The sequence below is a fragment of the Dipteris shenzhenensis genome, chromosome 8 (assembly GCF_047967505.1).
Source record: "Dipteris shenzhenensis isolate YYH24624 ecotype China chromosome 8, Dip_SZ_1.0, whole genome shotgun sequence".
NCBI lineage: Eukaryota > Viridiplantae > Streptophyta > Polypodiopsida > Gleicheniales > Dipteridaceae > Dipteris > Dipteris shenzhenensis.
The window spans coordinates 39,707,001-39,733,964 of NC_141603.1; the positions used below are offsets into that span (position 1 = coordinate 39,707,001).

The 26,964-nt window shown below is 47.1% G+C and overlaps 1 protein-coding gene and 1 pseudogene across 2 annotated transcripts in view; both read right to left on the bottom strand.

The window, feature by feature from the left end:
• Positions 1–21,963, bottom strand: part of LOC147899483 (Thioredoxin superfamily protein) — a 128,957-nt gene extending 106,994 nt beyond the window's left edge. The window contains exons 1-2 of one of the 2 annotated variants that reach the window (XM_087378445.1): positions 21,672–21,963; positions 7,377–7,421 (exon numbers count right to left, since the gene is read on the bottom strand). In XM_087378445.1, coding sequence (XP_087234571.1) covers positions 7,377–7,421; positions 21,672–21,815 — 189 coding nt within the window. In that variant the 5' untranslated portion in view covers positions 21,816–21,963. The remainder of the gene's footprint in view (positions 1–7,376; positions 7,422–21,671) is intronic. The other variant, XM_087378446.1, reaches the window with a different exon arrangement.
• Positions 359–2,005, bottom strand: LOC147899485 (uncharacterized; annotated as a pseudogene).
• Positions 21,964–26,964: the final 5,001 nt, after the last annotated feature.

A 26,964-nucleotide genomic window follows, 5' to 3' on the forward strand; every position in this document is an offset into this window, starting at 1 on the left:
GGGTTTAGAGTAATGCATACACACATTTAGAGTGCTCTACCTTCAAAAAAAGTGCACAATAAGCTATAGCTCTACCTAGTACCATTAATATTGATTGTAACTTTGAACTTTGGAGATTCAAGTTTCATTGTTCAACCAGTTACCAATCACACAATGCAAATTTCAATTACGCAAGGTGGGGTAATTTATAAATCCTATAACAAGTTACAAAATGGAAAAAAGATTCATGATTCATGATATTTAAGAAACCAATCATGATTCATAAATGGTAATTCAGCTTTCAAAGCCCAAATGTCATAGTAACAAAAAGAAAGCTGAAATCCAAAAAAGGCTACATCAAGGATGATATCATATATGATCAAATAATAAGCTCATCCTCATCCTGAGACTCAACCTCTGCCTCCTCCTCCTCCTCATCATCATTCTCCTCTACTAACAAATCATCATCATCAGGTGAGTGGGCATCATCTGGGCTATGAAATCCAATATATTTGTCATGCGTATACTCGTGTCTCATCTTGTTAAGCAAACGCAAGTTTGCATTAACAAAGACAAGATCATTGGCCCGTTGCGTTCGCAGACAATTTCTCTTCTTTGTGTGGATATGGGCAAAGCTACTCCACAAACGCTCACAAGAAGAGGAGGTGCAAGCTTGGCTTAGAATGCGGATGGCAAGCTTTTGCAACTCGGGGGAATCAGCTCCATAATCCTCCCACCATGTAACAGCCCCAACTCGAAATCTGAAATTCCAAAACTCATAAATTTAAGATTTCTAATTTTGTATTAAATAACAAATTACAAGTTCCTAAAATCTGAAAATTAAAATGAGTTAATATTACCTATCATGCTGTGCATCTGGCCATCCATACATGCCTTCCTTATTGCGATAATTGGCAAGCTGGTCTTTTATCCTCCTCCGTCCATCAGGAGTTGGCACCATCTTTTGAAGAGTGAGGTTCCAACCACGAACAACCTCTGCATCACTCTGTTGTGCACTTGCCTTGTGTTGAAACTCCGGGTCCAACACAAAGGCAGCTGCATGCATGGGAGAGTAATATTGATTCCATCTGCTCACAGCCAACTCTTCCAATTCTCTCAACCTTTGGGGATCCTTTTCTATTTCTCTGATATTCTCACTCATCCGATCCATCCCCTCATACACCTTACCAAGAAAAGGCATATCTCCATCAACTCAGTTAAGCAGCTTCACAATAGGCACACATAGATCAACAATGTGAGATGCATCAGCCCAAAATTCATCACTGCCTATGCACAAGTCATAACAATAAATTCCAAGAGCTTGCCTAGAAGTGGGCCATGCATCCCACTCTTGGCTTGCCACAACTTGTTTCAGTGCAGGTCTCATTTCAAGGAGCCTGCGAAGCATCAAAAAGTTGTATGCAAATCTTGTCTCTGCATACTTCAAAAGCTCCTTGTTGGCAAATTTCCGGTACAAAGCAAGAGAAAAATTATGTCGTGTGATGAAGTTAACCACCTCTTTTCCATTGTCAATAACATTCTTGACCCAATCCAATTTGCCAATGTCTTTCAATAAATTATTCAAGCAATGTGCTACACAAGCACTCCACTGGATATGAGGATACTTTTGCTCCAATAATGCACCTGCTGCCTTATTGGTATTTTCCCCATCTGAAACAAGTTGCAAAACATTAGACGGCCCCACATATTCCACTGCATCTGCCCACATTTGCATCAATACAGGTGCTGTTTTTTGTTGCACTCCACACTCTATGGAGTGTATGTAGAGTGCAGATCCCCTACAATATGCAAGGATACCCTCTAGTGAGTGACTTCCCACATCACTCCATCCATCTGCAACCAAACTTACCCCATACTTTACCCATTTCTCTTTCACAGGTTCAATAGCTTGCTTAACTGCCACCACCTCATCCTCTAGAAGCTTGCCCCTCAAAGCATCAAATGTGGGAGGGGTATATGTGGATCCAAATGTTTTGATCTCTGACACCATCTCTTTGAAGTAGGGTGATCTAGCAACATTGAAGCTAATCCCATTGGAGTAAAAAAATCGGGCCACAGCTACATCTACTTGTTCCTTCCTTTGCGGATGCCATGATGTGTAAAGACTGCCCTGCCTATGTGAAGTAGACCGAGATGTAGTAGGAATATTAGCAGGAGCTCCATGTGCACTCGCAGAAGAAGAAGCCGTAGTAGCAGAGGGAAGAGGACTTCGAAATGCAGTGGCCTGCTGAACACGTGCTGCATGAGCACCTGAAGAAGCTCCTACACCAGTGGAAGCCATTGTCTTTGCCCTTTTTGTAGTGGGCAATACTTCAACCTCTCTTTGCAACCTTTCTTTCTCTTGTGGTGAGATTACGGAGCATAGCCCAATCCCCCCATCCTTAATGCCAAGAAGATGACATTTGACCCTATCAGGGTTCCCTCCTCGCTCCAATCCACACCATCTGCATCTAAACTTGCGAGCTCCTCCTTTCTTGGAGTCATACTTGCCTACCAAATCAACTTGGCTCCACCAATAATCCGATTGGGTGAACAACTTCTCTTGCTGAGGGACAACGCTTTGTGAAGCCATATCCATGAGCAAAAAGAGCACTTGTACAAGCTGCAATAGATCAAATTTCAAAGGGAAAAGCCAAGAATCAATGGTTGCAGCCAAAAAACAGCAAGATGTTTGTGGCAAGAGAAGCATAGAGAAAGGAAATATGCTCACTAAAGCCGGGTGTCCAAAAGAGCAGCCACTCGTAGGACTGGGACTCGGGACTCGGGAGAGAACCAGGCGGGCAGGAAATCGGGGGGGAGAGCAGCAGGCAGAAGAGCAAAAAAAAGTGACGGCGCGGGCGGCGTTTTTTTTGTTTTGCCCTCTTTTTATGTCACGCCCGAAACGGCACCAGAAACGGCGCGTTTCGGGTCTGAAACGGCGTTTCAGATGCCGTTTCGGCATTTCGGATCGCCGTTTCAGCCTGTGTTTCGGGTTTCGGGGCCGTTTCGCGTTTCGGGGGGTCTGGCACGGGGGAAACGCCATTTCAGGCCTTTGTTGCGCTGTTTCGGCGCTTCAGCCTAACTATGGTAGGGGCAGCCACTATAGCATTGGCTGGCCTCAGATCAACCCCAGAAACACTATTCCAAAAATGCCTTGCAATAAGAATATGTTTCATGAAATAAGACCACATCGGATAGTTGATGCCATCCAACTTATCATCTTCACGAAGAATGCCAAATAAATCATGATTGTTGCCAGCCATTGCAAATGATACAAGTCAAAAAGCACTGACAAAGTGACCCAAAAGATAGTCTCAAGGCTTGCAACTGCAAAAAATAGGACTTGCTGTCCAAATCTGAAAAAGCCCCAAAATAAGCTGTAATTTGCAAATGTGATCAAATGGCCTACAAGTTCTTGCCAAATTCACTGCAAATTTGAAAGTATTGTGCAATCTGCCTGCAATAGACCCAAAAGCCCCAATTTGTAGAGCAAAACTGAGCCAAAAATGGGGCAAATTCAAGAGAAGCCCCAAATTGTCTGCAAATCTGCAATCTACCTGCAAAATCGTAGCCCGAATGCAAAAGCCCCAAATGTCACAAAAAAATTGCAGATCTATTGCAATGTCTGCTCCAGAGGGTACGGAACGATACGGCCGGTACAAAACTGTGCGGACGCCGAAGTACGGAAATGTACGGAAATCAAACCTGTACGAAAATCGAAAACTTTACGAAAATCCATACAACTGTACAAACAGTACAAAAATCCGTACAGTTGTGCGGACAAGTTCTAACGCGCTGTACGGACGGTCGTACAGAATTGTACGGACATGAAAAAAAATCAGCATTTGCCACGCTGTACGACTATACGGAATTGTACGGACAGCAGGTCACGAGGTCGCGTCGGAGCTGTGCAGGACGTTCGGTAGCTAACCTTGACGATGGAGCTGAAGTGCGGGAGCTGGAGCTGGAAGCAGAAAGCTAGGAGTAGGGAGTAGGTCCAGGAAGGAAGTGCTCTGATACCACTGTAGGCTCACGGAAGCAAAAGGATGCACAAGAGTGGAGCAAGAAGTGGAAGCCTTCACATCAACTAGAATAATGAAAATGAAAGTACAAAGTACTATAAAAGAGAGCCATAGGACCTAGTGTCCTAGTGGTACCACTAGTACTAGGTGTCATAAGACACTAAAAGTACTAGGTGACCTAAGTGCCAATAACTAAAGCTACATGGCATATACCAGGGCCCAAAGGCCATCAATACGACCGGGAGAAGATGGCCTACACTCATAATTTCCACACGATTGAACTAATTCAATAAAGATGATTTGCTTGCTAAAAATGCAATGTATGCCAAGATGTTCAACATGTTCAAGCTGCACTTATTATCACTGCGCAGAGTGCTCCCACATACTTCGAGCTGTGTGCCTGGAGAGTTTAAAGCCAATTTCAGTGATGAAAGTTATCATATTTGGAGGTCTTTTCGGGCTTACCTCCAAGGATTCACAAGTGCACGAGCTGGTGCACGACTGCTCTTGGAAAGTGGCTCCATTACAACTTGTTAAGGGGTTGAATACACTTTGGCAAACACAAAAATTGTAAAACCCTAAAGCCTTAACTAATACTAAGTCCTATAGTGACACACAACATATTACCACAATGCACCAACCTATAAAGGACCTTAGACTCCTTCATTGAATTTGAGTCGAATTCTAAATTTGAACTCTACAAATGGTGACATTAATTACACGTGTTGTAACCTAGTGTCGTTTCAATAGAACAATGGATGAGGCCATTATCCAATCCATGGGTCCTGGAAGCATAAGCTGTCACGATCTGTGACGTATTCCTTTCTCTATACCTTAGACTTATGGATGGTTTGATGATTGGACACTTGTGGAAGGGTATGCCCTTTCGAGACGGGACACTTCCTATGAGGCACAACCCTTCACAAGAGACACATTCTATTGAAGAGACACTACCATTGTAATGTACCCTCTCATTAAGGGTCACGCCCTTCACAAGGGGTACACACCTCTTCATGCACATACACTTTGGAGTACACACCTTTTCATGTGTGACTCTTCATTCTCTATATAAGAGAGGCCCAACTGTATGGATGACACACTACAGACACTCAAGCAATACAAATATTCCTTCTTCTCTGCTATTTTAGTCTCCTTTCTGTTCCTTATAACTTTTCCAAATATAGTAAATCTAGGATTTCTTACAGTGGTATTAGAGCAAAGTTCGCTCCTGCCTGTAGGAAATGCCCCCCACCTTCTAGCGCCTATCTGATACATCTACTTCCGCTAGAAGGATATCCATGCACTTTTGTGCATGGAAGAGATGGAAAGAATGAGCGTAAAAAATTTTAGCGCCAACCCCACCTAAGTCATCAGTGGCCTCTCCATCTTTCTCACATCACGAGTTGATGTGAATGGACATGACAAAAATCGTGTCTTTTGATGTGCTTGGGCTGTCCCAAAACCAAGGGATGCACCTTTTTAACCATCGGACCCACCTTTTGATGAAGAGCTTTTGACTCCTCACCCAAAGGACACACCCCATCGTGAAAAAAGACACATCTTTTCGTGTGGGGACACCCCTCTTTAAATTAGGGTTACACTCGTTCATGAAAAGGTACACCTATTCCAAGGGTCATACCCCTTAAAATAAGCACACCATTTGGCACCAAGCACCAACCTACAAAAGGGTACCTAGAGGGCCTAAAAAGGGCAACCAGCCCTACACCCAAGGCCTAACCCTATACTACCTAAGGGTTCCTTGAACCCACGTTTTAATTTTTGGCAACCACCAACCAGCAAGAAAAAAAGGCTTAATTAAATTGCGATTTCACGTCTGCCTTCTCCGCTCCAAAACGGCCGTACGTGATTTCCGCCTTCTCCTTTACAAGCAGGCTGCGCCTTCGTCAGGCTTCCATCCTACCATCTTCTGGATCGTTTCCAGCAGCCGGCTCTCTCTGGTTCATCACCATACCCGCCTGTGACCAGCAGCCCTTGCTGCCCAGACTCTCACAATTCAGACCAGCCTGCCTCTTGCTGCTCATCCCGCCACCTTAGCCTGTGAACAGCAGCCTTTTTGCTGTCTTCCAATTCCGACCAGCCAGGCCCGGTCCTGTTTCTAGCACCCCACAGGTAATAGCCACTGCTTTCAACGCAGGAAAAGCAAGTTCCATGCAATCTACAACACACCTCTGCCAATGCCCCTATCTGCCTCGAATTCTCGCCAAGCACCTTTTTCTTGTTCACATTTCAACGTGGACTTGCAAAGACACTAAATGAACCTCCGGACATAGATTTTCAGGCCATTCTGTGCAACTAATTGGCAGATCTAATCTATGCCAGGTAGATTCTTTCCATTCTTTTTTCTAAGGATTCTCTTTCATATTGTTATTTGCTGCTCATTATCAAATTACAGCAACTGAAAAACCCTCTCTTTAAAGCATGGAAACCCCTGGTAATGCCCCAGCCCCTTCAAGGACACCTCATGCATCACCTATCACTCAATATCGTGTTCAGATTGCACAACCAGCCCACTTTGGAGCTTTTGCATCGTGGGTCTTCTGTGTCACGTGCCCTTCCAGTGACTTGGACCGACCACATCCTATATCTTCTGCATGAGGCACCTCAATTACACTACTTCCTCAGCACAGTCCAGGTTGTGTGTCACGAGACACGTAGATACCCAGAACCCGATATTCCACATGAGTTCGCTGTCCATCTTTGGAGAGACTTTTACCCCTCAGCTTCAACATCTCCAAGGTACTCTCCACCTCCTTCAGCTCCCAGATATCCTCCTGAATAGGTTTCACCTTCCCCAAGACAGTATTTACACTACAGTATTTACACTCTGAAGGCACTCCTTTTGGATATCCTCCGCTTCCGACAGCAGCTCCTTATCCTTTCTCAGATCCGTGGACTCTGCAACCAACTCCTATCCTCTCACGAGCAGTAACACCCACTTCGGCATCACCAAAGTTACCTCATTCAAGACCTCCTTTGCCAGATTTCCACGGGTGGTTCCATCCTGCCTCGCCTGCCCCCTCAAAGTCCTTCGCACAGTTGCGGCGGCACTTTCAGCCTCAACCTTGATTTTTTTTCTAGCTCTCCTATATGAGCTTCGTTTTGCCCTGTTAGGGTGTTTATTATCTCATGCCTTGCGTGCATGTACTTCTCTCTTGAGCTTTGGTCTTGGAGTTCCGTTCATACTTAATAGAAGTCTTTTCTTTGGCAAGAAAAAACTTCACAAACATGAAAATTACATGAAGAAGTCCAAACTATATCAAAAGGGTAATTTCAAAATGAATGCACTAAATCTTTGAAATCATCTTTAAGCTTCACGAATAAACCAAATTTGTCTAAAAGTATTGAGAAAAATACCTTGATGCATAAAAGAACCCCTAGAGTAAGAAATGCTTGAAGCTCCTGAAAAGGAAACAGATGTGTGACTCTCTCTCTCTCTATCTCTCTCTCTCTCTCTCTCTCTCTCTCTCTCTCTAAAAACAATGGATTTCACTTTCGAAGGGGAGTCTTGGACACAGTCACTACATACAAATATTTAGGGCTGGAATTTGCAAACTAGTGGAATGCAAGCGTGGAAAGGAGAATTCTAGGGGGTTTGAAAGCTTTGTACAGCTTCCAATTTCCAAAACAAGTGCAAGAAGGCACACCTATGAAACTGCAAAATGAGAAATTTTATATACACTATGTTTGTGCAAACATTGATACTACATGAGTGCCCAGCTTGAGCACCCAAGGCTCTCTAGAACTTCCTAGAGAGGAATAGAAACTTTACATAAACCCTTTCTCATAGGAGAACTAGAGGTCAAGGTACATACACCCTACTCCATCCTATTGGCTGAGACTGGTATAATACCTCTCAAAGGGGAAGCATTATGCCAATACATATTCTACCTCAATAAACTTGAGACGATGGATGCAAGCAAGATAGCACACAAAACAATGGAAGCAACACAGACCACTGAGTGGCAACATAGAGGGGATGAAATGGATGGAATCATGGGACATAACGGCTGCTGATATACCAGAAGATGCATGTGAAATCAGGACTTTAGTGACGCAGAAATGCTACAAAATTATGGCAAGACCCGGGGGAAATTGCAGTTTTACAAATAGGAAATTAATCCGATGGATGGTTATGAAATGCAAAAATACATCTGAAAGAATATATCAAAATAAGGACCAGCTCACATGACCTAGAGGCAGGTGGCAAGACCAAGGGTCCCAAGAGAGGCAAGTATCAGCAAAATCTGCCCCACGGGGGAGGTTGAAAATGAGCAGTACGTGCTCCTAAGATATTGAGCCTATGCACACATCAAAGCAAAATGTGGTGACAAAAGAGAACCTCAAAAATCCATTGGAACAGCCAGCCAAAAAGCTAGGATGCTACTTAAAGAAAGTCTAGGAACACCGCAGCAAAGTACTTGGACTAGTGCACAAGCTTAGCTCAACAAGTACTCACAACATAGCAAGCTTTGTAAAATTTTCTTTCACTAGATGTAAAGGACTACTATTAGTTAACAATGGTCACCAATCCCATAGATCCTGAAGGGTCGGACTTTCATACGAGCATATCATATCATCTCTCTCTCCCTCACACTAAGGTCATGATTTTCAACACCTCGCGGGGAATACTTTATCGACATAGTTTCACTTACCAGGGGAGCCGGTGGAGATCGAGCAGTCCTACACTTACCTAGGAGCAGTCCTCACGGGACCAGCTTCCACGATGATTCATGCTTACACGAGTCAGAGAGCTTTGGCCAAGTTAGAGCGACAGTGCTTTCAAGCGCATTTCGAGGACCTTTTGACAAAGGGATGGCTATTTTATACACTAGTGAGGCTGATAGCCATGTATGCAGCACCCTTGTCAACTGATTGGAGCAGATTTGAGAGACTACAGGTGATCATGGGATTCCGAATGATTCGGAAGAAGCCTTCAATCCCTCATCAAATAGTACAGGCAGAGTTCTCCATGACACTGCTGCAGATTGATGCTATCTTCCAAACATTGGCATTTCTTCATATGGTCTGGGCTTTGCCTAGCTGGAGACTACCGAGGTTGGCACTAGAGTCATCCATGAGACTAGAAGATGAAGGGGTTAGCACGGCATAGTATGCACGGGTATCCAAATGGTTCACCATCGGACCCCTTGATCACACGAGATGAGATCAAGTGTATCATATACTCCAGCTCTATACATTACAGACATGGGAGAGGAACCAAGAGTTTCCCACCAAGATCCAGTTCTACCAAACCATTTCTTGAGAGTATCAGAGGACAGAGTGGTCATCAAACCCCAGTACCGAAAGGAAAGAGGAGTTCCACATGCACTGAGGATTGCCATTGGGCAGATGCAGGTCTCGTCCCATCAATTCACGATCGAGATAGGAACAGTCATTGGCACACCAAAAGAGCAGCGGATCTGTAGAGTATGCGGGCTGTAGGAGATGGAGACAGAGGAGCATTCTTGTGTACCTCCACAATCTATTATGAGATCCGCGGACGGTACAACAGCCTCTTTCAGGAGGGGCTTGGCTTTGGACCATTCTCGCCACGTCCGCATTGGACTCTACGTGATTGAGATGCGATGGCATATCAGACAGCAGCAGGAGATACCAACGCTGCAGGAGACTCGGATAGACCAAGCAAAGCAACATGTCATGGATTTCTACGCATTTGAGTCAGCCCCAGAACATAGTCGAGTGGAGGAGAAGGAGCTAGCCAACATGAGGGCATAGTGGATCAGCGCAAAAGAATGATGTGAAGCTACAGAGCCAAAGATGCAGAGACCATGCACAATACAGAGGATGACTAGAGCACGCACGATAGAGGTTTAGCCTATCACAACTCTTCTCAGAGGGGACCGTCAAAGCTGAGGTGTCACTCTTGATATGGCTCAAAAGATACAAAGATCACGGAGACAACACCTCCCACCACAGTGAGAGATGACTCAACAAACACAAATTTGAGATATCTTCGCGGCTCATCAGAGAGGTATTTTGAGTACTAGGTTTGAGTTTTAAGTTTGAGCTTTCGGCCTTCTTAGCTTTGCATAGCACTCAACAAGGGCCCTTGCAAGCCCTTTGCCTCAACCCACAATGCCTTGTATGTGTTACTCTTTTTGATTTTGTACTCTGTCTAATAGGCCCGCGAGGCCTACCAAAGATGTACATGCATCTCTCTCTCTCTCTCTCTCTCTCTCTCTCTCTCGCTCGCTCTCTCGCCCGCAAGGCCTCCCAAAGATGTAAATGCACACAGAGAGAGGTGGTTTGAGTGATTGGGGCTCCACATGGATAGACTTCCTCCCTTCCAATATAGCACTAACACGCCATTCTCCCCACTCACGTATCATGAGGTCAATCAAGTCATACGCGAGGATCTTCTGCAGCTACATGCATTCCAGATCTAGTTGGAACCAAATGAGCTCCCAATGAAGCTTAGCTTCTACAGACATGATTGCCTACATATCTCACAGGAGGGGTTTATTGACCCGCCACGATATACGCGCATTCATCTACCCCATTCACTGAGGATCTTTGTTGGGCAGTTTTGGGTCTCGTCACATAGACTCCATATTGAGAGTGGTAGGGCACAGGGTTTACCCAGGGAGAGACACATATGCACCTTGTGTGACCTACAAGAGATTGAGACTGAGTTCTTCTAGCCAGACCATACAAGCTCTCACCCCACAGGCCTTCGCCAAAACCACGACCAAGACCCAGTGACACGACAGCTCAGACAGAGGGTTGACGTAAAGATTACAATTGGGGATTGGGACGCGACCAACAGGAGTCACTGTAGCCCTTGTTAGATGTAGAGCCATGACCAGGAGACAGCGCATGACCGCGCGCACAGGCAGCCGGCAGCATTCTATCTCTGATTCATGCTCCCACTCCCTCACCCTTGACGAGGCGACATAGAGAGGACTAGTCGTGACACTGGAGCATATTTCACTTTGTATGACAGATAATCTAATGATGAGGATGATAGTGATGACTTTAATAATCTCTCTCTCTCTCTCTCTCTCTCTCTCTCTCTCTCTCTCTCTCTCTCTCTCTCTCTGAGGTCTTGCCTCACCTTAACAAGATCTGTATGGCCTTGGTTGAGAAAGTGGACAACCTCGAGACCACCAATGTGACATTGATGATAGAGAAAGCGCATGTTAATAAAACACTCAATGAAATCAAGAAACAGGAGGGCGTATGCAAGATAAATGGAAAAAGGAGAGAAACAAGAAGGATGAGTTGGGAGAAGGAGAAGGCAACATGGGAAGCTGAAAAGACAAGCCTTAATGACAAAATGCAAGCCATGGGGACAGAATTACAGCAACTAAGAGACGTGCAAATGACACCGGAAGGGGCACACAAGGTAATGGAAGAGCTGAAATCCAAGAGAATGACAAGCTCAAGAAGGAGATGGCAGCCTTGCAAACAACCATACGCTGAGTTTACACAGCAAATCATCAAAGGGGAAGCAGATATGTTAGAACGGAAGAATGTGGTTAAGAAAGGTACGGCAGCCCCCAAGAAAGAGATACTCTCTGAGGCTCTGGAGGAAGAAAAGAGAAGGAGCAGCAAGGCTTTGGTTAGAGGCTTGACAGTCGGAGATCCCCCCATGTCAGATGCCAAAACATTGTTCACCAAGATGGGAGTCAACCTCACATGCGAGACAGCATGGAGAGTTGGCAAAGCCGAGGCCGCAACAAGACCCCTTACAATGAAATTCAGGACAGCAATGGACAGGTATACCCTCATGAGCATGAGGGCAACCTTGCAAGGGACAAGAATGTACTTGGATGATGTACTTGGATGATGACCTCACATTGCTACAGCAGGAGCATCGGAGAGAGGGGATGGTGCGTTATGGCAGCAAGAGATGCAGATAAATGGGCTGTCTACAGAGACGGGAAAGTGATCATTAGAGGGAGAGCAGAACGGGAAGTAAGAGAAGAAAGAGAGGAAGGGGGAGCCCGCTATATATGCTCAAGTCATGGATAGCCCCCAAGTCGAGTTAATGCCTCCCATATGCTGTCACTGGTGCATCTGCATCTTCTGACTGTCTCACAATCCCCAACTCTGCCGCATCCATCTCCGGTACTATGAGGGAATCCTCATCAAAATCTAGCAGGCCAACCTATCTGTTCCCAGTGCGTACAAAGGAGGAGAGTGTCCCCTTGTCTAGAAAGCTCTGTGATGTCATCATGGATGGTCTCATATGGGCTATGCCCGCCACCAGTGGTGACTTCTCATGCCTAGGATGATGTGTCTGGGGGAAAGTAACACACTGCAATGAAAAGTAGGTGTGTGTCTAGTAGCTGAACTCGCACCCACATGTGTCGTGCGTGCTCCTCTCTCCGGATCACAGATATGAGTGGTCTCAATTATGCTCTGAAAAGGACAGCCACACCTCCCGAACCCCAAACCCCACTGCCTCCTCTCATCTCCTCCTTGTGGTCTGATTTCCAAATATATCCGGTCACTGTTGGCAGCCCTCTTTTTGGGCTTTCATGGGTCTCGGTGTAGAAGATCATGTCTATGTTGCCTTGTGGTCTAACGTTTAAAAAAATCTTCTTCTTCTTCTTCTCTCTCTCTGGTACGCCCAAAGATTAGCAGATCTGTAGCTATGCATGCTGGAGGAGGTGGAGACAGAGGAACACTTCTATGTACTTGCCCCATTTACTATGAGATCCGAGGGCGATACCATTACCTATCTTAGGAGGGGCTTGGTTTTGGGCCTCTCTCCCGTCTCATACATTTTCAAGACCAGGTCTGCATTGTTCTCTATCTGATGGAGATGCGACAATACAGCAAGACCCTGTTGCGCTAGATTAGAGAACAGGAGGAGATAGTGACACATGAGACTGTGATAGATCGAGCTCAGTGACTTGTCATAGGATTTTACACTTTTGAGTCTGCCCTCGGACATTGCGGAGTGGGGGAGGAGGAGATAGATGATATGAGGGCCACGTGGATCAGTGAGATGAGACGACGGCAAGTAGAGACGCAACCAAAGATGCAGAGATGGGCCAAGACAAGCACAATGGAGGTTCAGCTCATCACACATCTACTTGGAGGGGATCGCTCGACCAGAGGCGTCACTTTCGGCATGGCCCACCGAATACAGAGATCATGGAGACCGCATCCCCCCACCACGACCCGATAGACACAGATAGGAGACATTTTCATAGCCCATAGGAGAGCCACCTGAGACTTGGCTATGTATTTTGATTTTGACTTTGCAATTGAGCACTAGTTTTGTTTATTTAGGTTTGATTTTTTATTTTTTTTAAGATTTGAGTTTTTTAGTTTAGCATAGTACTCAGCAAAGGGCCTTAGTGAGAGGGAGATCAACAGTCATACCAAAGAGTCGCTTGCTTCGTAGACTTTCGGAAGGCTTTCGACGCTGTCCCGCGATCCCGCATAATCAGGAGGCTACAGGAGATGTAGATCCCAAAGACTTTAATTCGGGGTGTGATGAGCCTATATGAGTCTGCCAAAGGGAGAGTTCATGCGCTGGATGATTTGTCAGACTGGGTTGAAAGCACGATAGGGGTGAAGCAGGGCTGCCCCCTCTCACCGAACCTTTTCGGACTCTACATTGATGAGATCACATCTTTCATAGACCACCTAGGGGGCGAAGGATCACTTTTGGTTGACCTCATGATACAAATATTGCTATACGCCGATGACATAGTCCTCATATCATCTTCAACAGAGGGGTTGCAGAGGCACTTACAGGCCTTAGAGGTTTTTTGCACAGAGAAAGACCTGACAGTCAACCTTGGAAAGACCAAGGTGATGGTCTTCAACACCTCGCGCACAGTGCTCTGTCAACAGAGCTTCACTTACCATGGTGAGCCAATGGAGATAGTACACTCCTACACGTACTTGGGAGCAGTCTTCACAGAACCCATCTTCACGATGTCTCAGGCAACCATGCCACGACTCACACAGGGACAGAGTGCTTTGGCCCGACTAGAGAGACTGTGTTTTCAAGCACACTTTCAGGATCCACCAACGAGGGCTGGCTATTCGACACTCGCCCGACCACCATGTATGCAGCACCTTTTTGGGGATGTGATATCCCGAGGACAGAGTGGAGGAGATTTGAGCGGCTACAGGTGATTATGGGGTCCAGGATGATCCACGAGTAAGCCCTCCGTCCCACATGAGATAGTACAAGCAGAGTTTGTTATGACACCTCTCCAGGTTGATGCCATCTTTCAAACAGTGAGATTCATCCACAGAGTTTAAGACTTCCCTCACTGGCGACTTCCGAGGCTAGCCCTGGAGTCATCCAAACCACTAGCAAAGAGTGGGGCAGACACATGGTATGCACGTATTTCCGCATGGCTTGCTAGGCATCGTATCCAAATGGACAGACCCTCTTTCAATACAGCATGGACATGCCTCCTAAGCTGATCCCACAAGATGAGATCAACCATATCATATGGTTAGATCTCCTCCAGCTCCATACATCTCGGACTTGGGGGGGGGGGGGGGGGGGGGGGGGGGGAAGGCACTAGGAGCTCCCCACCAAGATCCAGTTCTACCGCAATCACTTGGGGGGGGGGGGGGGAGGGACCAGGAGTCTCACATGCACTGAGGATTGCCATTGGACATGCCGGTTTTGTCCCATCAGCTGAGGATTGAGGCGGGGAGAGCCACAAGTATATCCAGAGAGCAACATATCTGCATACTACACACATTGGGGGCGGTTGAGACAGAGAAGCACTTTCTTTGTGCTTGCCCAGCCTACTATGAGATCCGGGAAGACTACCACTATCTCTACCTCGAGGGGAGCGGCTTTGGTCCACTCTCATGACTGATCCATTTCCATGACCAGGTCTGACATCAAAACTTGGCACTCCTATGCACAACACGTTGTATGACAAACCTAACCAGCTAGCACCCGCCGATCTCTCACATATACCCACCTCCGCACACTCTTCAGAGCCAGTAGTGTCAAACACGCAGCCTTGAAGCTTCACAACGGCTGAGCAAAAGATCGTGAGGGCCTACATATTGAATTCAATGCATATGGAATCAACACCCTGGACCTAATCTTAGCGAATCTTTTTGACGAAGCAGTTTGCACAAGCTTCCCACACATTTGGACCCTTAATACAATCACCTCCATCCACAAGGCTGGCGATCCCATAAGCCCAGAAAACTACAGGACCATTATGATTGAACATGTCATGTCCAAGATCTATGCATCAATACGTGACGCAAAGATTAGCCTGGTTGCAGAGCTTCAGGGTTTCAGAGCCGCTGGACAGGCAAGCAGGATAGATCACGGGACCATGGATCGTATACTTACTCTCAGGGGGGTTATTGAGGAGGCCAAGGCACAAAAAGAGAGGGTCTATTGTTGCTTTGTTGATTTCTGCAAGGCGTTTGACACAGCACCAGGGGCCCAACTCATCATACGTCTACAAGAGTTGGGATACGATCTGGAGATCACCTAGGCAGTCATAGCACTTCATGAAAAGGATGATGATCCTTACAATGATGAATTGGCTTTCCAATCTCTTTTTGAGTAATTACATTATAGCTGCCTTCATCCATGAGGCAATTAGGCATCGAGAGTGCTTACTCAGATCACAGAGATAGGGAAGGGACACACAGGCAGACTCGTCATAGCGAAGGGACACACAGGCAAACTCGTCTCAAAGCATGATTGCTGAGTTCTTCCAGCCAGACCACCATTCCACGGGCAGTCAGCAAGGTAGAGATCTAGAACCAACGACACGACACACCCGACAGAGGGTGGACGCACAAATCATGCTTGGAGACATCCCTTCCATGTTCAGGACCAGGGCATGACCAACAGGTGTTACCGTAGCCCTTGTCAGATGCAGAGCTATTACTAGCAAGCCATGCCGCACTGTATCCACAAATAGCTGCCAGAGGTCCAACTATGACCTTGTACCACCACAGCCCCACCAACCACTAGGTCCATCATGACCTTCTAGAGGCCTCCAGTATTCGCTGCTATATCGGCCCAAACTTGGCATTGGATTTGATATGATATGATGATGATGATATCGACAAGGATGTTGTTGTTATGACTATGTATTACTGATGATTTTATGACTATGTAGCATTTAGCATTTAGCATCTAGCATGGGTGATGATGCTCGTTTTAGTAGCTCCACCCTTCCAGCTTGTTTGTATCAGGTTTCTCACAGTCTCATAGACCAATCAGTCTTTCGAAGACTTTAATAAACTTTCTTTCTTTCTTTCCAGCTCCCTAGGATTGGATCGACAGCCAAGAGCTAAGAGGGGTTGTTATAGTCAAGTCCTGTCTGTACATTTGGGAGTGAGGGCTTCTATGTGGCTGTGCCCGCCCAGAGAGAGGTGTAGTATATTGCTCCTTTCTCACTGTCTGCAGGTTAGGTGGGGGTCTAGCCAGGGCACATGCCACAGTTAGAGGCTGAGTTCGTGGGCCTGATTGAGGCTGTTCGGGGCCTGGTAAAGGCCACAGTTAGTGCCACTAACGACCCCAGTTGCACACACCTTCAACTAGGTGGAATTGAATTACATGCAAACTAGCATTCCTATCGCATAAGTACTTGTTCGGATAACACACCTAGCAGTGTGTTTTTTTACGGATGTGCATGACACTGAGGCGAAAATGGTATTTAATGCTCGATCGACCATGCAAAGCATATCCGATGGGCACAACACTTTTCCTACGCCTCAACCTAGGTGGTATTGAAATGTTCTCAAAGAGGCACACCCATCCGATAAGTACTTGGTCAGATAACACACCTAAGGGTGTGTTTTTTTGCGGATGTGCATATCACTAGGGGAAAAACGGTGTATAATGCGTGATCGGCCATGCAAAGCATATCTGATGGTCACAATACTTTGCATGCCCCTCAACCTAGTTGAAAGATACTTGCGTGCAAAGTGGATCCCCCATCTGATAAGTACTTGTTTGAATAACACACCTAGGACCGTGTTTTTTTATGGTTGTGCATTACACTAAGGCCGTGTCCTTGCTGAAGCCACATGTCGGACATCATGTCCAAGTCCTTCCTAAGCTACCACCTATGGATGAGGAGGGCCACATACTCTATGTTCCGGACCGCATCATGGGTTTCAAGGATCACATACTCCGAAACAAAGTCTGCACTGAGTATCTTATCAAATGGCAGGTACTCCCTGAGGATGAGAATTCATAGCAGCTAGAGAGTATTGTCCAGGACAACCCCTATCTCCTACCGGGCTGACTATTATTTGCTGTTTGCTGCTCCTATTTAACAGCCCGCATTTAAAATTTTGAGGGCAAAATTCTATGGGAAGGGATGGCTGTAATGAAGGGGGAAAAGAGGGGCCAAGTTAGAAGCCCTTTAGGTTTTATATGTGGAGGGACTATATAGGTCTCATCCACCCCCTACTATATACTTTTTGATGTGACATCTAACCCTATCCACTCTCCCTTCCTCCTTCCTGCCTACGCTCACTCACTCTCTCTCTCTTCCCTACTCCCTCTCAATCTCTCCCTCTCTTTCCTACTTCATTCTCTCTCTCCTACCCTTCCCCTCCCTCTTCCCCTCTCTCTCTCTCCCTTCTGCTACTCTATCCCCCTTCCTCCAAACCTGTCCCTATGCCTTCTCTACAGATACTCATATTGTAAATGTTAGTAGAGGACACCACTCTAACAACTATCATTTCTTTGATAGCAAAAAAAAATTAGTGACCAGATCCAAGCAAAGTTATCTCAGGTTTAACCAACAGCACCTATGATTGAGGCCACTTTGGGACCCTGACCAGGGTCAGATCAGCCGACCTGACTAGGTCAGGTTTATGCGACCAGACCTGGTCGGCCAGTCAATGCCAGGTCCCCCCTTATAAAAAAAGTCATTTGGCCCTGCTCTTGTATGTTGTGGAGGCACAGTCTATAGCCTATGCGTGAGCTCTCTGAGGTGCAGATCTATTCCAGATCTCAGTGATCCATAAGTGCAGTTCAGCCCTTGGATTGTACAGTTTGCTGGTGCAGTTCATGCCACTGTTTGAAGCAGTCTGAGGTGCAGTTCTACCTCAGTTTGCAGTCTGAACATAGGCCCAGTTTTCCATCCTGTGTGTGGTGTGTTCCTGGGTGCAGTTCCTGCCCTAGTTTGCAATCATTCACATTAGGGGAGAATCGGGGTCTCAAAAGGGCCTCGTAAGGAATGGATTAAGTTAAGACCAAGTGAACCCACTATGGTAACCCATGGGCTAAGGGTCCCCTAGCATTTACTCAACTGACATGGTTACCTTTATTTGAAATCGATCAACCTTGGCCTTCGGATGGAGGTGGATGGTGGATGGATCAAAGGCCTAGGATGCTCAAAATGGTTGAAGGCACCTTTGGTGGGCTCCAAACTGGCAAGAGTTGACAAAAGGGGGGTCTAATAAAGAGGGAGAAGTCACCATATGCTATGGACCATTGGATCTTGGACAAATCAAAGGTGGAGATGAAGAGATCAAATCAAGGGCTGAGATCTAGGCGCATTTTGGAGGGTGGAGATGAAAGCAATTGATGGAGATGAGATCAAGGGCTGAGATTGAGGCGCATTTTGGAGGGTGGAGATGATGGAGATGAGATCAAGGGATGAGATTGAAGCGCATATTGGACGGCCCGGATTTCAGTGCCTTTTGCATCCATCTCCTCCACTAGATCTTGATGGAATCAAGGGCCCGGATTCTAGCGCCTTTTTCTTGCATCTTCACCCTTGGATCTATCTCTGGATGGATGGCTGAAAATGACCCGCCTTCTATTTTGATCTCATCCATTAGATCCTTCCCTTTTTCAAGGGTTTAGATTTAATCCCTTATCCTTTGATTGTATCCCTTGGATCTAGACCTTGATCTAATGGCTGGAAGTGTTCTACCCCAAATTTGAATGTATCCCTTGGATTGTAGATGAGATCAACGGCTAGGAGTGAAAATCAAGGTCTAAACCATGGGTGAGATGTCTACCCACCCATAAATGCTCAACATGGCCTTTTGTACACATCAATACACCATTGCCCCACACAAAGGAGCACTTTCATTGGTACACCTCAAATCTCTCTCTAACCCCTTGAAATTAGGAAACACTAATTGGAGGCCTTTTTGAGACCCCATTTCTCCCCTAATGTTGGAGGTTTTCTCAGCAACATATGCAGAGGTTATCCTGTAGTTTTCTTTGCAGTTTCATATCTCTCTCTCTCTCTCTCTCTCTCTCTCTCTCTCTCTCTCTCTCCATGATTCTCTGTCTTTATATTCGCAGATCTGCTCTCTATTTCTGTTCGCATATTCCACTGCACTTTGACATGAAGAAGTGTGCTACCCTGTGAAGCGTATGACGCATACAAAGGGTATAAAATGTAAGCATGTCCTAGCAAAAAGCCATACCCTTTCATGAGTGCCGTCCACCAATCCATCCATTAGTAGAGTTGTAGGAAGGATGTGGGTCACAAATTGGGACAAGTAGCTATTTAACATGGTTTTGCTAATGAATTCATCTTGTTATGTTGGTTCAATTGAGAAAACAATAGTTTCTTCTACACATGATGTAACTGCCTTTTCCTTGCCATTTATACATGCAATCAATGCTAAAGTCAACTGCCTCAGACTACGGTGAATGCGGTCACCTAAGTATATATGCACATCAACTCAGAGCTCTATGAAAGTGAAATCCAACCATCACCTTATCAGATGTGCATTACATCTAAGAATCATGCACTGCCTAATTGATGGCCTTCACCAAGCCTGGAAAACTTGCTTCCACGCAAAATTGAGCCTCCTTACGATGTAAATGACACTATTCATCACTTCCTTCTCCATCAATGACTTCCAACACACTAAAATCAAAGCACTTCTTGAAATTTTTGAAAACTTTCAAGTGATGTTTTAATGGATGACCATGTCCTCAAGTTAAGCTTAATTTAGACTATAACTATGCTAAACCCTAGAAAACCACTTTTGAAGTCGCTACAATCCAAGGTGTAATAGACCTCTACAAAATTGACAAACTCTTGAGGTGACTTTCACAAATAAGGGCTCTTATACCATGTGGAAATTGGGTGTCAAACTCTGAATGACAGTATGCTTTCAATGTAGGCAACGCCATAGGCTACATTCAAACTTACTATTGTTGCATACAATGGGATGACCTTAAGTATGGAGTGAACAGAAGTTGAGGAGCATGGCTGATCCCAAATTGGTTGCTGCAATCCCATGTATCAAAACTTAAATAGATTGACATTCATAATCATAAATGCAAAAACCCTAATGTTGAATTAAAGCCTAATTTAGCTTAAACTTCTCATCTTGAGACCAAATGCTATGGATCCATGCTGTACCTATTTGCTACTGAAGTGTTTAGTTCCATGATGCCATGTCTATAGCCCAAATTGGATCCTTACAAAGCCGAAACTCTACTTCTCAAAGTGAAAGAACTGTGTGTTTAAAAAAGCTCAAGAAGAATAGTGATGGCATCCGTTTGACCTAGGAACTAGATGACAAGTGTCCCTTACATGTATGCCAATTTTGGTGACGTGTAAGGATGGAACTAATAAGATGAATGATAACAAATCATTCATAAGGCCTGCCCGAGATCCAAATAGCGAAAGAGGGCGGAGATGATGAATTGATAGCGATGAGGGAGACAAAGAGAGAGAGAGAGAGAGAGAGAGGAGGGGGAGGGGGGGCTAGAATAGCACGAGAACTGAACGTGTGCTTTGCACGGGCAAAGATGCATGACCATCCTCAACCACTCCCCATCTGAAGGTGGATCTGACACCTTCCATCTCTTACTTTCATTCCATTAACCTTCCATCTCCAGCTTCCTCCCGGAGGTGACCTTCCATCTCCTCCTCTGAGACCTTCCATCTCCTTCCTCCCGAAGAGGTGACCTTCCATCTCCTTCATTCCACTAACCTTCTATCTCCTCCTTGTCCCTAAAGCTGCCTCTTATCTTTCCACCTCCTCCCTAAAGCCTGTCTCGTCTTTCCACCTCCTCCCCCTCCAAGCCTCTATCTAAGAGCTCCTTCTTTGTGACACGTGGTAGGCTCTTCTCCTCCAAGCTGCCACGTGTCTTTTCTTTTTTTTTTGGTTTTCCGTGGTTGATAGGTTAAAGAAGATGTGGATCAATCAAAAATGGAGAATTTTTTAAAATAAAAATTGGCTATTTTCGCTTCTTGTTGAATCGCTTCACTTAAGACCTACCTATGTCAGGCCAAAAAGTTATATGTATGCCATATGGAATAATGTTTTGTTGAGATTTGCTTCTTGTTGAATCGCTTCCTACCTATGTCAGGCCAAGAAGTTATATGTATGCCAATTGACGAATCTCGGGAAACCTAAGACCCAAACTTTCCACTTTGTATTTTAACGCTGTATTTTACTTCTTGTAAAAGCCTATGTTTGGCGGCTGTCTATAAGAGTATCTCTGGTTGCGCTGAAAGGCAGGCTATGAAGTTTATTTAAGGTGTTAATCATGACGCAGGATGATCTTTTAAATATCTCATCCTTGGCATCTCGAACAAGGTAATAATGAAAAGTATCCATAAAGCTCATGTGTCTTGCCTCGTCAACTTATGGTTCTACGTCAAAATTTGCCATCATGATCTGTACTTGAGATGGAAACATGATACTAGAGCAATGAGAACATACCCGGCGAAAAAGATGGTCACGAAAAAGATGAGAGGAATAAGTGGTAGCCGCTTGGCGAGCTATGAAGTAGGAAAGAAAGGTAACGATGTGAATGGCGTAGAAAGGCTCCGAAAGAGTACGAACAACCTGCTTGGCCACCTCCATAACCTTAGCATCTGAGAATCTTAGCTCAAATGTTGTTGGAACATTCTAAACGATGAACAAGAGTGCAGGGAGCATATCACTTTTTGGCATTGCATCACTTTTTGGCATTGCAAAGGCAATGCGTAAGCGCTTGTTTTGCCTTTTTCAATATATGGGGATTGTGCAAGGGCCTTAAATCAATGCTATCATGGCAATAACTTGAGGTGAGGTTTTCCTTAAATGAATGCTATCATGGAACGATAACTTGAGAGGGGATTTAACGGTTTTCCTAATCTAAGGGTCAGGTCCCATCGCCTTTGGCACGCCTTGTTTTCTTTCTCATACACCCACTCCACACATCATTACACTCAGAGCTACCCATCTCTGGGCGGCCGATTTTTTAAACAATGGGCAGCCATCTCGTTACACTCACAATGCCTCCAATCCTACGTGGACTCCACATCTTCATTGTTAGGCTTGGCACCCTTCAACTTTGCTAATCATCTCTATGCATTTAGGGTCCTGCAAATTATAAAACCATCATTGGGCGGCTGTTGGGCGATGCAGGTCTGCTTCAATAAGTAAAGAGTTGACGAGTTGTTGAGCTGCCGCGCCCCTCCTAGCTGCTCTACTGCCTCGCCCCGTCTACCTCCCTCTGCTCCCCCTCTGCACACCCTCGCCCTCTCAACCTCCCCGTTTTCTCCCACCTCTCCTGCTTCCGCCGCCCCTTCAACTCCTGTCTCCTTGCCCCCCACCTGCCCCTCCCGCTTTTGCCTCTTCTGCCCCCCTCCACTTGCTTCGCCCCCTCCGCCTATTGCGCCTCTGCCAGCCCCGCCCTCTTCCGCCACCTCCATCTCCTCCGCCTCCTTCTCCACCAGCCCCACCCGCTCCCTCCACCTCCATCTCTGCCTCCATTTTCTCCACCTGCGCCCCCCACCACCTCTGCCTCTTCTGTCCCCGCGTCCTCCTCCTCTCCCCCGTCAACTCCCTCCCTCTCCCGCCTCCTCTCCGCTCTCTTGCCCTCTCATTCCCTCTTTTTCTCCCTCCTCGCCTTCTCTCCCTCCCTCCTCCTCTGCCTCCCGCCCTCCTTGCCCTCCTTCATTCATTTCTATACTTGCCCCCTCCTTCACCTCGCCTCGCCTCGCCTCTGCCTCCCCCTCTGATGCTTTTCTTCCTCACCCTCCTTTTCTTCTTCCTCCCTGTAGCGAGAGCACTTGTGCTTGTTAAGGCGAAAGAAGAACCTTGGTGGTGACCCTTGGTCTGGCCAGAGGGGCTCTATGGCAACACCCTCGAATCCCACAACCGTTAAGGTTCTTCTAACCCAAGCTGACAAGCAACAGGTACAGTAGGCAGTTTAGTCCCTCTAGGACAAGGCGCTTGTGGGCAGAATTGTGGGCCTCACACCTACACGGAGACAGGTGCGAGAGTGGATCCAGGCGAGCTTGGCATTAGAGGGAGACCACATTCAAGAGGTCGCCATCTATGGACAAGGCATTTTTATCATCCAGCTGAGCTCCCCCGACACTGCCTCGACACTTGTGGAGCAAAGCCCCATCCTCCTTAGCTTCCACGTTTTTCGATCACACTCCATTTCCCAGGGCTCCCCAAGGAGTATCGTGCCATCCTCCCTTCCATTGGTCGGGCATTTTGCACACTGCTCGAGTCCCCGTCAAAGTCGGCCAAGTGTTCTAGAAGATGATGGAGTTCCCAAGATCAGGTTGGTGGTTGAGAGCCCAGAGTCCCTCCCAGAGTTGATCCTTCTCGAGACCCTGGAAGGGGGCACACTTCAGCAAGCCCGAGTTCAGCATCCTCTCAAGCAGGAGTAGTAGGAGTCTCAGACCCCATGGGTTACCTCCTCAGTAGGGGACTGGACACAAGTTAAAAAGAAAAAGAAACAAAGTAAGCAAGCCTGCAAACGCCACAGGTAGAGGGCCAATCGCAGAGAGAGGGAAAGGGTTGACTGAGAGGCCTTGAAGGAGAATCAGTAGGAGCCACCTCCTCCGGTGACAGGGGCCACTCCCCACTCTGTCGATCCTCCAACTTCAGAGGTTCAGCCTCCGCACCCACCCTTGCAGCAATAGTAAGTGTCAGAAGCTCCAGACGCAATGATAGCAAAAGCTACAATCGCTAGTTCGATGAGGACTACGGAGGAGCCACAATCCAGAGCCCTGGCAAGCTAGATCAGCAGGGGGGACTTGATGTCGTCCTTATCCCTCCTCCTCCTCCTCCTCCCCCTCCCCCTCCCCCTCCCCCTCCCCCCCCCTCCCCCTCCCCCTCCTCATCTTCACTTGCCCCTCCCCCTCCAGGGTTCCCCCTGCCCCCCCTCAACCCCCCCTCCTGTAGTCACCCTCACCACCCGCCCCCCTCCCTCTATCCCCCACGTCCCCACTGCTCCCTCTCCTGCTGTCCCCCTCTCCACATCGACAGCGGGTTCTTCCGCTTCGACACTCCTATCAACTGGCAAGGGGACCATGACGCCCCCTTCTGCCTCCTCATCACAGCAACAGACCCATTCAGGGAGGGATCCTGAGGGACGAGGCTCGTCTTCCTAGTCAACGGTCCCTAACCTCTAGCCTGGGCGTCCCTTACTGTGGGACTTCTGGAGGTTAGGATCCTGGAACTATCTAGAGGTTCCAGACTCTTATCGTCTACCATTGGAGGTAACACTCATGGTCCTTCAGCCTCGAAAGGGGGGTTTGATCAGTGCAGTGGGATCTCCAACACACCCCATTTGGAGATTTCTGTTTGCCTCCACAGGGGTGGAGAAATGGTCCCCGGAGGTGTTTGATGCTATTTTGGGGAATCAGATTACACTCATGATGGATGAGTGGATGGGGCCACATGGACTAGACCTTTGGTACGCCCATGGTGCGGAGGTGAGCTTCCAGCTGAGCTTCACGCGCGAGGAGCCGATGTGTGGTTTGGCGACAGGAGTTATCAGATTACCGCTAGAGGAAAAGGTGGGGAGCAGGCACACCTCTAGCCCCTCCAGAAGTGTGCGGAGCTGTTTGGGGTGGAAGCCTCCTTCATGATGAAGTGGGCATGGAAGATCGGTATTGAGCCAGTATCCACACTAGTACGGCGACGCACAGATACTCACCCTCTAAACCCTCGACAAAATCACACAAAGCAGTCTTTCTAGGACAGGCACCCACTCATAAGAGAGCCTTGTTCTCGACTCCCCCGTCCTTATGAGCTAGGACCATAGTGAGTTGGAACATACACGGGCTCCACGATTGTGTTCGTAGCCAGCCATAGTACACCTGATACTCCGGCAGGAGTTGCAGAGGGCAGTGGTAGGATGGGTAGTGGACATCCTTATGATTCAAGAGCACATGTTTTCAGCTTCAGACATCAGACGACGCCATCACCTTCTCCCAAGGAGAGGTCTAAAGGAGTGGTCCCCTGCGGTAGGACAGAGAGGAGGGGTCTGCATCTCAGTCTCACAAACTTTGGCCCCAGAGGTCTATGATCAAGGCGAGCCCATTCGAGGACGGAAGTTTGGATGGGAGAGTCCAAGATTGAGATCTTGAACGTGTATGCCCCAGTGTGCAGACAGCACCCGGCCTTTTAGAGGAGGCTATCAGAGTGTCTTCCGAATGTAGACTCCTGGATTGTTGGAGGTGACTTCAACGACCTGGAGTTTAGGGAAGACATCACGGTAGAGCCTCTTTTTCTGAGATGCTAGCAGTAGCAGAGCATAGCACCTGGGAGCAATTCATTTTCATATTAGTGGCAGAGACCCGTGGAGAGAGCCAGATTTTAGTAGGAGACCTGGAAGCCTTCTCTTCTCCTTTGGACAGAGGAGACACAATGAATTGCTAAAGAGACTAGACCGTTTCTATGTTGGGGACTAGGCACTACACAGAGGCAGATCTACCGGGATTATGGCAGGAACCATGATGTCAGACCACTCTCTAGTGGTACTTCACTTGGATCAGCCCCACCGAGGTCTCCCCCAAAAGGGGGTCTGCATTCCAGAGGACCTCCTGTAGGATGAGGAGATTCAGCAGGTCATGGTAGGGATTTGGGAGCAGTCAGAGATGGCACCATGTGAGGGCTGGGCTTCGTGGGTGGCCGATGCGATTCAGAGGCAGTGAGGAGCTACAGGCTCACGCCCTTCGCCGGAGGAGTATCCTTCAAGAGTGAGAGTGGGCTTTGAGGAGAGACCTCGCCTCCATTGAGAGGCTCAGGGAGTAGGACCCAGTGTCTCAGTGGCTTAGTGGCAGATTCAAGGGCGCTCGTCTCGAGCTCCAGGACACGGAGGTGTGGCGGGCTAAGTTCTTCTATCATTCCTCCCGGGCCCGATGGGTACAATAGGGGGATAGGGCGGTTCTTTCAGACCACTGGGCCCCGATCGACAGGCGCACAACTACAGCATCTCTAGGACTCACAGGGCATCATGCACATTGACCCACATGAGATTCTAGACATGACCACATTTCTATAGCCAACTCTTTCAAACGGAGAGGATAACCCCAGCTGGTCTTGTGGCCCAAGAGCTAGTTTGGGATCATGTTCCGCCAATAGTCTCGTAGGACTTATGCAGCAGACTTTCATAGATGAGGAGCTCTGGGAAGCCCTCAAGGCTCTCTCGACCTAGAAGTGCCCATATGAGGATGGCTTGACTCCCCGGCCTTCTTCTGAAACTTCTGGGAAATTATCTCCACCCCTTTCCATCTAGCTTGCCAGGAGATTTTTGACACGCCTTCTCCCTCAGTCTTTGAGTAGGGGATGGATTTGTTTGATCCCGAAAGGGGGAGATAGGTCAAACATTCGAGAGTGGAGGAGGCTGATCACTCTCCTTGATACTGCATACAAGATCCTCGCCAAGGTCTTGAGTTTGCGGTTATGGCCCCATCTTATGGACATCATCCATGACACATAGACTGGGTTTGTCCAGGAGCGTAGCATCCTGGACAACATCTTCACGTTCCGGGAGGCAGTGGATTGGTCCAGAGAGGAGTCACAGCCATTGGCCGTCCTTCTCTTGGACTTTGAGAAAGCCTACAACAGGGTAGAGTGGTCTTTCTTAGAGGGCACTATGAGGAGATTGGGTTTCTCAGACAAATGGGTAAGAGGAGTTTCAATGCTATATGAAGGGAGCTCTAGCCAGATGCTTATCGGAGGACACACACGCAAGGCCTTTCCTCTCTCTCGCTCAGTCCAC